We start from the raw sequence: 13,772 nt of genomic DNA on the forward strand, positions 1-13,772 counted from the left end.
AGTTTTATCTTCCGAGATACAATATTACAACAGTAATTTGTTTATTAATAGTGGTTCGTTGTTATAACAAATTGATTCGAATAACTTTCCTAAAACCAATAACTTAATCACTTCTTTATAATTAAGAATGATAAACGAACTAACAACACCGTAAGTCATTAAGTCACGAAAGCAATATGTGTTTATATTTCATTTCTAATAGTTAATTCTTAACAATTTGCATCATTGATAATAATTAATCATATTTTTAGTTGCATACAATCACTGCTTACATATTTACATCATCACTTTGTAAAGATACCATTATCGTTCTCGAAACAGTTTAAATCTTTTTTCGTCAACAAACGAAGTCACATATCGTTTATTTTCCTTCTAAAGTCGACAATGAATGCAAAATTAAAATTTTCTGTGGTAATTAACGTTGAAATGTTTGATTAATTCGAGTGAAACTAATAATTATAAAAAGTAAGTACTCAAAACCCTAACTAGAAACTTATAAAAACCAAAGTGAAAAACTTTCAGGAATGTACTTACAGAAGATGAAGATTTTCCAGATATTTTGTTCCACAGAGAAGATAGAGTAATTTCTGAGTGATCTTTGTCTGTTTTAATTTCACCATCTTGTAGAGGATTGGATAAAAATAAACCTTGATAAGTAGGTACAGAACGATTACATGAGTTTGCCTTTGAGTGTATAAACTCCATTAAACTATTCATCTCATAAGAATCATAATTCGATGTCAATCCCTGTAAGATGATTATTGAAAAATGAACATGATCAAACAATTAGTAAAATAATACAAAACAGACGGACGGATCAAGCTATTTTTATGTATTTTAGGCTGACCATTTAGTATCGCTGTTATTGTCCTTTTACGTTTCAGGATTTCAAACAAGCTAACTGAAATTAAACCTTGTCGTTTGATTTTTCTTCTACCAGTCTGTTAAGTGTACTTCGATTTTATCTGTCAAATTACTGTTTACTGTCAGTTTGAGTAAATTACTTCTATCACTTTGTAAAGAGCACATTTTTCTGAATAATCTTTTCTATCCATCCGAACTACTTTATGACCTTCGTCTGGTCTTGAGATTAACAAATTACCACTCGTTTTAAGCTCATGTGAAACTCATTTGTACTTCTTTGTCAAAATGCCTTTCGAATTATATCTGCTGCTTAAGTGCTTAAAGCAGTAATTAACTAGCGTATATTTAAACTTTTCGATGTCATTGTTTGATGAAGGTACTAACTATACATTCCGTTTATGTATACATGTTTTCCATCTTACTAATCATTTTCCTAATGTCACAAAACTTAAGATCAATTGATAATGCTTCTAATTTTACCATATTAAGTTGAAAACTGGAAAAATTATCAACATCTTGACCTGGGTTTGATGGAAACGTAATTTCAAATTTTTTTAGGCTTATCAGTGGTTAGATACTTTTTTTTATCTTTACTTATTATAGCAACCATCATCACGTAGCCAAAGACATTTTGTTTTTGGAATTTCGACAATTCATCATCTGCATAAAATTTTTCTCCAAATACTTCATTTATGAAATTTTGTTTGACGCATAATTTTTCAGCGTCCGCCCATTAAGTCGAACTATTGAATAACATAAGGATTTTCAGTATACTTTCAAACAGAGGTTTGTTTAAATGGGAATTTCCGCTTTATTGAAATCTTTTGAGTTAAACATTCACGATTTGTAACTGAACTATGGCGTATGGCTTAGCGAAGCAAAAACAAATATTGGATTTACAAATTAAAACATACATACACAAACGGAATGTATAGTTAGTACCTTCATCAAACAATGACATCGAAAAGTTTAAATATACGCTAGTTAATTACTGCTTTAAGCACTTAAGCAGCAGATATAATTCGAAAGGCATTTTGACAAAGAAGTACAAATGAGTTTCACATGAGCTTAAAACGAGTGGTAATTTGTTAATCTCAAGACCAGACGAAGGTCATAAAGTAGTTCGGATGGATAGAAAAGATTATTCAGAAAAATGTGCTCTTTACAAAGTGATAGAAGTAATTTACTCAAACTGACAGTAAACAGTAATTTGACAGATAAAATCGAAGTACACTTAACAGACTGGTAGAAGAAAAATCAAACGACAAGGTTTAATTTCAGTTAGCTTGTTTGAAATCCTGAAACGTAAAAGGACAATAACAGCGATACTAAATGGTCAGCCTAAAATACATAAAAATGGCTTGATCCATCCGAACAATTTTGGGTATGAATAATTCTGCATAACACCCTAGAGCGTAACAGATAATAAAAAGTTTGGTAACAGAACGTATTTACTATCAATATTAAACGAGAAAATAAAACTTAAGAAGTACAAAAAATTTCTTGAACTAACCTGCATCACACATGCTAGTCGTTCTAGTCCCATTCCAGTATCTACAAATGATTTAGTTAAAGGTTGAAGAAGGTCAGGTTTCAAATGTTTCTCGGTCACATCGTTATCAGCTATGATACGATGTGTTATGAAAACACAATTCCACAGTTCCAAAACTTGGGGGCTAGAAGTATTCACTAAACAACGTGCACAGTCTAATTGGTCTCCACCGCAAAGTGCTTTGAAATCTATATGTACTTCAGTTGACGGACCACACAATCCTCCACCACTAAACTGATTTGCACGCCAAAAGTTTGATTCGATACCGAATGGCATTAATTTTTGATCCATCACCCTGGAATAAGATAAATTAAGTTTAGTATTTCAGTATTGGTCAGAAACAGTGAATCATATTATCACATGTTTTGATATCTTATCGAATATTGTAATACGAAGGGTTCAGATTACAGAAATATTTTGTACTGTGGAAAACCCATTTACTGACGGGATCGAAGTGTAGTAACGACATGATAGTATGATGTAAATGAGTTAAGTACCACAAAATGCGTAAGTTACATTAAATATCTTTTGTGCTCTGGTAATTAAAACTATCTAGGAAAAGAGAGTGGAGGTGATTTCCTCGTTGGAGCGACGACTACGGTCACTACGTCGTATGATTGAAGCCCACTCCATCAACCACGGTTTAGGCACTTGCACAGTATCACTAACCCTCACTCGAATTCGGTACGCTAATCTGTGTCTGGTAAAAGAGTGGAATAAATAAAGTAGATTATTTCTTCTGACAACTTAACTAGCAATTTATTATAACAGAAGATTAGGCTGGATTTACACAACTCAAGGTTTATCTCCAGTTGAACTATGAAACTTTCTAACTAATATTTAAACAAATGTAAGTTAATAAGTGTTTCTTCCCTCACATTGATGATTATAACTTCATGCTAATATAAAAACATTTTAGCTAATGTCAACAAAAAATAAAACGGTATGGTAGTTAGTTACGTCCATACCACAAAAAATTGAGAAAAGATAATAAGTAGTAGATCTCAGAATGAGCTGAACAATCACAATAGTTTAAAAATACCAAATCCCTTTGATTTGTATACACAAAAAGATAAAACTTTGACTCAGTAGACTAGTTGCCATCATCTGTTTGGTGGATTAGGAGTTAAAATATTATTTCTCTTTGAAAAAGGGTCCAATCTACGATCTTAAGAAAAAATTTGCATAAAACTAAATTATATTAGCTTTATCTTTGGAAAAATTGACAGTCATTGTTTAAAATATACACAATCATACGCGTAAACTTCACTGAGTGAACAAATAAACTAATATAAAAACTCCACTGTTTTTGAAGTGATTGTGGTGAGTATGTAAACAGACGAAACTCAGTAGCTAAGTTCATGTTTCATACTTATTGTGTGGAAGTTAATGATGCCAGTCGATTATTCAGATTTCACTCTTTAAGGGCATGAGTTTATTGCACGAACATTTTGTTCATCGCCTACTGATGAATAGTCATATGAACTGAATATAATCGAAAATATTTATTACTCGCAACTAACTGTTCAACTATCTCGAAAAGTAGTCTAGACAATGAATTACCAACTTACCCCAAGTTCAGCCAGATATCACGTGTTTCATCATCTGGAGGAAGTCCAAGTTTTTGATCACCACCGAAATATGTTATGTAAATTGCATTGGTAGGCAGGTTTAACACCTCAGTAAGAAATTTCCAAACCTGAGAGCAAGCCTCTTTCTAAGGTATACCACAGTCACATAAAAAATCGAAAAACAGAGACAGCAACAATTTTCATAGAACTATTTGAACGACAAAGGTTTAAATGAGGTATACCAAATAACTTTGAATAAAATAGGTATGGATAGTGTCACTTGTTGCATAGGCGAGAAGTCTGTCTGACAATCAAAGGGAAAGTACACTGCTCAGCAGTTTGCAGCTTTTTGATATTAGGTGTGTTCGAAGCATTTCTCCTGCGTCGTAATACGACCGAGAAAGTAATGTTGTGGCTAGACATCAAGTAATTAGCAAAAATGTAAAATTGATCGGTGAAGTTAAAAGCGCTTATCCACTAAGTTGGTCAGGACATGTGTTACGTATGCACAACCACTGCTTACTTTAACATGCAATGTTGGCTGATGTAGAGGTTGAAAGAAAGCTTAAAGATCAAACGAAGAATCATTGGCTGACTGACCTATGTTGGCCAATGCAGACTATCTGGATGAAGCCAGAGCAGTAAATGAGATCTGTGATTAGAGATACTGGGTGATATATCTTAAAGGCGGTTACAATGGTGCAAAGAGATTCAACTTTCTTTCGTTAAATCCTGAGCGCGGGTACAATTTCATGCATATCTTTCCATTTCATTCTCTCGAACCACATTCTTAACGTTAAGGGCATCCAGCTTTCACTGCTACTAAAAGAATTTAGACACCTTGGCTACTCATCTTGCTAACTTCATCTTGCGATCCCGATATGGTATGATAATTTGGGCCAACGCACATATGTTTCGATTTTTAAGTTGATTATAACCAACTAATTCGGCTGACCCGTGATTAATAATAATAATACATAATAATGGTGGTCTGGAACTACATGTTTTGCAGTGAAGTATAATTCTAGATATCTGTTGAAAGATAATCTTGAGACGTTAAAAAATTAGAAACGTCGGTAAAGTAAAACCGTATACAAAACGGTTACTATGTAGATATTTTCGAAGGTGTTGTAGATTTAACTTTCAAGATAATAACACTAGAGTGAATGATCAGTAATGACTATAAGGTGAAGTTAAATTTGGCTGTAAATAAAAAGACCACCCACTAGCTAGCGGCTAGCAGTGGAATCCAGGATGCCCATTCTGTCCTATTTGGGACTAGTCAGCTGGATGTACCTGCATCTAAGAGTTGATGTTTACTCTGGAACTCAAACCCAGTACCGTTCACTTCAAACGCCATTGCGTTGTCCACTTAGCTACTAATCAATTGCAGTCCTAAACATCAATGGGAAGATTCAAGTAAACAATACCGAGTGAATTCTTAATGCTTTTGTCTCTAAATAAATAAGGCGGTTTTTGAATGACAGTGCGACCGTTGACTTCCTAGTTAAGTCATTGGAACTAATACACCGAACGAATGTTTAGTGTAACTCATTTACCAAGGATAGGTTTATGTATTTAATCTTGAGTCATATTTTTTGTGCGGGAGCAAATGGCTTCCAATTGTTGGAACTGAGGTCGGCAAAACGAGGTTCAAACCGGTGACACAGTGATTTAGATGTTGCATATAAGTTAAGTGTATTCCCAATTGTATTTGAAATAGATATCAGTGTAAGCAAATTCAACACAATCTTCCGACCCGTGATTTGATCCAAAGAAATTTATCAAGGCAGAATAGATTAAACTAAACATATCCATGATAAGCTTTATTTTCGAGGCTTATAACACAATATAGAATCATCAACCATCATGAGTCAAACAATTTGGTAAAAAAGAACATAAAATTGACTGACCCAATCCGAATCAAAACTTTCCCCCATAAAACCGAGACAAACCTTATAATAGTCCCCGAACGACCAACTGCCCAACATTTCAAACATTGTATGATGATGCCTATCATATCCCACATCATTTAAATCATCATGACGACCACCGATTCGAATACATGGCTGTGAGTTGGTAGCACGTCGTAACTGCTTAAATTCTGAGCAAATATTATCCGACTGGTTGAGAAAAATTGATTTAAATTGGTTCATACCTATCCTGACCGAATAGAAAAAAGTACAGGAAAACCAACAAGTAACTTTTAAAAATTTAATTTCATGAAACTATATTAATGTAATGAATTGCAGAGTATATATATATATATATATATATATATATATATATATATATGATATAAACACATAAACGTTGGTACAAGGAGGCACCAAATAAATATGTGCCACATAAATCATTCGATTTATGTGAGGGCTGGGATACTGTCCAGGTGCCTAACCCAAAGAAGGTGGTTTCCTGAGGGGACCACACTCCGAGCCTTTGATCTGAAGGTGTAATCCACAAGGCAGTGGAGCAACGTAAGGAGATGCAGTCCCATGGTAACTGGTGACCAACAATAGGTTCATACTCCATTTGTTTCCTTAGGATCCTGGAGCCCATGTACACCATTGGTTTGGAATCAGGGTTTTGCAACTTCCCTAGGTGGACCCTCGGTGTTCATCAACCCGGTTAAAGCGCCGGACATTCGCCTTTCGTCCTCTCAATTTCGTAAACAATACCCTTGCATATGAAATGCAGTAAGGTAATCTAAAACTGTAGGCAAGATAAAAAAAAATACTAAATACCATGACAGTATTGGAGTTTTGAAAGACCGTATAATATTATAAGGTTATGTTCATAAGCGAACAGTCTGTAAATAAAAGTGTACCATTTCTGACAGATATTATTGATGAAAGAAGTTGAAGTACTTTCTACATAACCTTTTTTGGGTATATAAAAATGAGTCTGGAAAATTAATCCTACTGTATGAGTTGATATCTACGATGGACACTAAAAAATTGTTTGTGTGACAATGAAGTGCATCCTTATAAAGAAATGATAATTCTATGAAAACAATAAAAATATAGCATTGTAAATAAAGATGAAGCTTATTTAACATAATATAATGCTTAATGTAGTAAAGTAAAAGTAATAAATAAAACCTTACTCAGTAACTTTTACTAGCACAATGATTCTCATCTTACTGAATCCTTTCAAAATATCATAAAATAATTTAATGAAATGACAAAACTAGTATGGGAGCTTATGATCTAGTATTATGCATTTACAAATATAGTAATATAAACAATGCCAGTAATACGATGTCCAAAGATTAGGCTTAACAGTGAGGTCTTAATTGATTGGAGAATGAGTGACCAACAAGTTAATTTCCTCCAATCACCTATGACATTTTATCGTGTTTATTCTGTGTTCATATTCTGTATAGGAGCACGTTATTTTGTTATATGGAAAACTACTCATCTGGTTAGTGGTCTTGCCTTAGATTTCTAATTATTCAGGGGCCTAAGTCAATAATACGATCTCGTAAGTAACTAACATTCGCCCGCACTATACCATTGGATTCATCCAGCAATTGGCATTCTATTCATCTATTTCAACAATCGAAAATTTTATCTAATCAGATCACAAAAAACTTTCCCCGCATAACAGCTAGGGACTCATGTGTGTGAGAAATAGTAATTGAAAGTGACCAAGTAAATTAGCTACAGATTTCACAAAATTTATTTAGAGACTATTAGTAATGAGTGTGTTTGTGGTTTAGAAAGATGGATGAAAATTAAAGCTGGATTACTTTAAAACATAATATACAAACCTGCATTGATGAAATAGCTCCCTTCGTGACGCTTCGGAAATACGGAAGCCGGTGCCACCACTGAATGTTGGTGACTTTGGAAAAAATTAATAAATTCTCGTCGAAGTTCCGAAACAGAAGAGTTTCGTAAACGAATAGATGATGCAAGAGAAACATGTCGAGGGACTGACTGATCAGGAGCTAACGTACAACGACCAGTAGCATGTATATCCTGACCAGATGACGGTACTATTGCAAAACCTTTGGAGATTACATACGATGGATACTTTTGGTCAAACTAAAGCAATCGAGAGCAAAGAAACAGCTACTAGTAAATTGTATGTAATAAGCGAATATTTAGAATGAAGAAAAACATAGATTTCGAAGCAAAAATTATCACTAGAAATCACGAACTTGGGCAAAGTAAGAAATAGGTGAATACAAAACTAGTTTTATGTAAATCACACGTCTTAACAGTGATAAAGATGAAGTACTGATACATTCGATGCTTAAAATACTTTTTCTCCCTCAAGTATATTACGACGATACGTTAATACGATAATGAGAATAGTAACGTTATATCACATCCAGGTTTCACGATCCAGAGGATCGACTAGATAATACTTTATTCGACAAAATTAAAAGCAGTCACTCTCAGTGTGTCAGGGTAAGAAATCAATGAGAGGGAAGAGAGTCACGTATTTAATAGTCAGTAGGCTATGACTGTCTATCCACGCTCAACGACCAATCAGTTTTACTTTCACTAATACACATAAAATACTAAAATAAATTATTAGGTTCCATATTGATAGTTACTCTTTACTTTAGATTTCTGCCGGACCTGATTAGCCCGAATACGCTACACATATTTTATAACTATTATTATAAACTTATAGAACAGACTCAAGAGCTTGACTCTGAGCTGCACTCTAAGTATGAGGGCTAGTGATGACACATGACCATCTAAACCAAGGTAGCTGGAGTATAGTTCGAATGTGTGAATCAACAGCTAAACGTCAGACCACTGAACTATGAGTATTAATATGGTTCAGTCTAATCGTCAGTGCCTTCATGGACTAAATGCATGTTTTGGTTTGGTCATCCTTAGACTTCCTTAAGCCTACTCCTACACCACACAACATCGCTCGTAGAAGCAGATCGTGGTTAGGCATACGTAACACACGTCTCAACCACCTCAGTTTATGAAGATTTATAATCCCATCAATCGATTTGTCACCTTTACCTAGTACTCTATTCTTAATCCAGATATTGCTTACTCGATAATCCCAAAATACACGAGTAACGCTTCGAATACATCTATGGTCGAAAAATAGTAATTCGCGAATATCCTCTATTCTCAATGGCCATGTTCTACATCCATAAATTAGAACGGAGTGAGCTGAAGCGCAGTAAACTCGTCCTTCCGTTGGCAGACGGATATCTCGCCTACGCCACAAGTGACGCAACTGGTAAAAGACAATCGAGCCTTCTGAATTCGTGGCGAGATTTCGTCAGACATCAGACCATTGGTACTGATGAGACTCCTAAGACAAGTGAAGCGATCAATATGCTCAACTACTTCACTCCCTATCATTAAATCAGGAGATGATACAAGCCAGTCCTGAAGTGGCATTTCGCATTTGGAGAGAGAGAACTGCACTCAAACATGCTTGCATTTTTATTTAAGGTGGTCAGAAGACTATGTTTTGTCAGTCTTCCCCAAACAGAAATATATAATCTGCGTATTATCGGTCAACGAGTGAATACAACTACTTTCAAAAGTCGAAAATTGTGTCTATATTTCTTAACCAGCCGAATGGTGAATATGTGGTTAATACATACACATCCAGGTCTGAAACTAGCTTGGTTTTTTCGAGTTTGCTCTCCACGGGCTCTAGTTAGACGTCAAAGTAAATAAATGCTTAGCTTTAGTTACACTACTCTTGTAGGGACCAGTGATATTATCCAGTTGCACAAACCGAAGTAGGTGGGGCGGAGTTGGAGTCTGTGATCGAGTGCTTGAAAGCAGCTTTCCAATCACTGAAAAATCAAAATGTAACACACCGCATGGATATTTACAGACGAACATTTTCTTTCACACCTAATATGGTTCAAGTGTAGCTTAGTGTAGAAAACTAGGGCCAACAGACCATATAAACAATAACTCAACCACAATGAGTTCTAAATCAATATCCTTAGCTATAATTTTCAATAATTTTGATCCGACCGTTCTTTCGACAGACTGTATGTGGTAAAAAGTATGTACTTGTAAAATCGTTACGTCTTACGACCTGATTATCTTTTCGCTGAAAGCATATCTTTACAAACAATCCCATTCGTTCACACTCTATACATAACACTTTAACAGTGCAATGTCACATTCGAACGATAACTGTAATGCACAGCAATAATTTGTTTCATTCACTTGGTGTCTTTTACCGACGAAGTTTGTTAACTGGTGATTATTTATTTTGAAATCAGACTCTTCAAGTTCCAAAACGTCAAAGACCTACTTATTTACTTCATTAGGATCCTATGGAAACGTAACCATTATCTTCTGTTATCTTTATCATCTTACTTGGGACTTACTCGAGTTTTTCTGACCCGAAGGAAGAAGCTAGTTTTTGATGTTGGGAAATGAAAAAAAGTCATTTTTCACTGTTTAATCCTCAACCAGCTACAATAGCAGACGATACACCTGTGATGAAATTAAATGGAAAATGATTAGATGGACCATATGAAAGACAAGGAACAAATAAAGCTGACATTACACAGCCTTAAAAAAAGTATTCCTGTTATCTATGAAAAATGTGCGATTGTTAATGATAATATTAAAAAGAATTCATAGGATAAATGTTATTCGGAACGCAGTCCTAATAATCATACACCTACAAGTAAATCTAGCCCAAATTACAAAAAGGGGGTAAAATTTTGATTAAAGTGGGCGAATCACTACAAAAAACTAGTTGGCTTATCTTTCTTACCTGACTACTTACGCGAGACAAGGCTTGTACACACTGCTTTGAGAAAATTTGTGATTGCATACTAAGGACTTTTCTAAATTAGCCTAACTCCAATAATCCCGGACCATTCCGGAAACAATAGTGAGCGCACCACTCAAAGTAGAAAACTCTATGTTTTCGTTTACTTTCCCCAATACCTCACTCCAGACTAACGTAAGATGTGATAGATTAAGCAACAAATCAGCCAATATATAAAGAAATCAAACTGGAAAATTTACGAGTACATATAACTAGTGTATTTCATATCCAGAAATTGTGCCAATAAGTGTTTTACTTGGAGATGGGAGGTTAATTTGAAGAAAACATGATATGATCAAATATTTTTCACTTTATTTCTTCAACGCAAACTAAACTAAGAAAAACCTTAACTACTGAGTAGGCGTTTTGAGTAGAGTCGGGATTGACAGTATCACGCCCATCACAAAATACGGCCTTCAAGAAGGTTATTCACGTAATAATGAGGGTCGTTGCAATACCTGACTAATAAAATAAGTGGCAGACAAAGTAAACCTATCAAACCTCGATGTGACACCACATTAAGGTAGAAAAGGGAATAAAGGCGAATGTCCACACAGATCTTCGCATTGAATTGTTAAGAAAGATCTAATTCTGATCATAAACTATAGTCTCGCTATAAGTATATATGAATTTTTGCCCAGCCAGCATATCTGTTGAAGAAATACTGTACAACAAGCTGTTATGATATACGGATACAGCAGAACCTCTGTGAGCTACGAAGAGGTTTGTTTTAATTTTAACATCTCTAGCATAATCCAAGTACAGATGGAGAAGATACTATACAACAAATTAAAGAACCCACTGAAGAACACGCGACCTTGACGGGTGAGGCTCTTTTAAGAAACGCGCCAAACCTTTTAAGTAAGAAGCTTCTCGTATCCGGAACTCATCTTGACTGAAACCTTAAGCTTAATATTTTCGAGATCAGAATTCGATTACCTGGTTGAATCATGAGTCTTTAAGAATGATACTGATGACAATGCAGCTACAAAAAAGGCATAACTGTTGAGGTGAGTCGATTAAAAACAAACAACTGTGAGTGTATCACGTCTGAAATTTAACTCCATGATAATTCGTGCTTGAATCTCAAATGTTTGGAGTCTACTGTTTATGATTTTTCCATTTGCATTGGTTGGTTCACCTGATAAACAGAACTTCACTTTTTGGGCTAATTCATCAGTTTATTATTTTTAAGTTTCTTTCTTTTAGATTATTATGAACACGTTTGCCTGGACAAGTATTTGGCTTACAATTTACCGGCTTCAGGATTTTTATGTCAAGTTAAACTTCTCGACTTCAAAAAATCGAAACATATGCAACTGTCAAACGCAGGCTTCTTAGATTGTCATTAATCGTAGTATGTTGATTTCTGCAGACTAGGAGATGCTACAAAAGTCAGAATCTGTATAAGCAATCTTCAAACGACGGAATATGAACTCAAAAGCAACTCTATTCTTCCAAAGAACTGACGAGACTTTAATTTTGATGAATAAGGTGAAGCCCTATCTCAAATCTTTGGAGAACATTCATCTCTTTTCAACATCCGTTACCAATGCTTGGAGATAACGAAAGAACCAGGAGATGACCGAGTGATACGTGACTGAAGAATTTGAGGTCTATCAAGTCCTGTCAATTTTTCATATCTAAAGCGCCAAGAGTCTCTAGTACCCCGTCTTGATCAAAGTCATCAGTGGGAAGTCAAATTCATGACTTTGTATTCAGGTCTTAAAGAGGCTCCTGAATGAAGACTGTGCTGAAATAGCTCGCCATGGACCCTGCCTTGTCCCGGACGCATGATTATGCTCTCTGCATCCTCAGAATGTGACAACTACCCATCTACTGCTGGATGTTAACCTGAAAGCGTATTTCTAGATGTGTTTAGCAGCTCAATCACCTCAAGAATCAGCAAAGACCTTTTAAAGTAACATAATAACATAATAGTGGCCCGCAACACCATTGGTAAGGATCCAGTACGAATCTGGTACTCATATTGTGATATAAAGCGCCTGTTTAATTAGGGGTTACATGTCTACTTCCGAATTCCTTCACTAGACACGAATAGCAATTATCAGCTCTTATAAGTTTTAATATTCAATTACTGTGGTGCTTGCTTAGCAAAATGAGCGTCTTCGACTGTATAAATAGGTGTTCACCCCACAAGCTCAAACGACATGAAAGTACTAGCACCCAAATGTCACCTTACATCCGCCGTAAACGTTATATTCAACATATTGCACACTAAGATGGATAAACTACAGATAATATTCGCTCTCAATTAAAGTAAACTATTTATAGGTGTACAAGGACAGCTTCATAGAGAGTTATTTTCCGCGACTGATCTGTACATCATTTCACATTCATATGGTTGTATTCTTGTAGACCGTAGCAATCAAGCATTCAAAATCCATAGGAGACATGATAAAGTGATCGAAAGGAAAACACCTAACAACACTTATGAATTGAATAATGCGTAACGCACTGTATTTTTACTCAGTTCATCGGGTTTGTCTGAGTATCAGTGTCCTATTACCAGTGGTTAAATGTAAGCTCATTTAACTGCAGTACAAATCTCCTATAAAGAATAAGAAATGTGCATTTTTACATAATGGTTGAGAAAACTGATAAAGGGAGGTTGATGCGTCTGATCACTTTAGATTCAGATTATAAAGTTATGAAGAATAAATTTATTTTGTATTGTCTTATTGTCCAGTAATCAAGGGTGGGGCTAAATTATTCATTCTTGGCTTTAGAACTTTCAAATATCGTCGCTGATGGGTCATGTCAGTTATAATATAGGCTGCATAAGATTGACTGGACAAAACATAGCTTCAAACTATTTCAATATGCCCTTAAAACACAAAAGTTACTTAAAAAACACTATGTATAATTTTTAGCCTGATAATTCAGAAGCAACACATGCCATCTTCAGTCAAATATATCGTAGCACAGTTGTGGATGAGCAATCACTAATACTCACACGGTGAAATTTAGTG

General features: G+C 35.0%; 1 protein-coding gene across 1 annotated transcript in view; it reads right to left on the bottom strand.

Moving 5' to 3' along the window:
- Positions 1–13,772, bottom strand: part of Smp_135400 (putative alanyl-tRNA synthetase) — a gene marked incomplete at both ends in the record, with an annotated part of 61,892 nt that overhangs the window by 15,724 nt on the left and 32,396 nt on the right. Inside the window, 5 exons of the mRNA XM_018789700.1 lie at positions 535–747; positions 2,378–2,711; positions 3,988–4,133; positions 5,943–6,145; positions 7,760–7,999. Of these exons, the coding sequence (XP_018655116.1) occupies positions 535–747; positions 2,378–2,711; positions 3,988–4,133; positions 5,943–6,145; positions 7,760–7,999 (1,136 nt within the window). The remainder of the gene's footprint in view (positions 1–534; positions 748–2,377; positions 2,712–3,987; positions 4,134–5,942; positions 6,146–7,759; positions 8,000–13,772) is intronic.

Source organism: Schistosoma mansoni, chromosome W (assembly GCF_000237925.1).
Source record: "Schistosoma mansoni strain Puerto Rico chromosome W, complete genome".
NCBI lineage: Eukaryota > Metazoa > Platyhelminthes > Trematoda > Strigeidida > Schistosomatidae > Schistosoma > Schistosoma mansoni.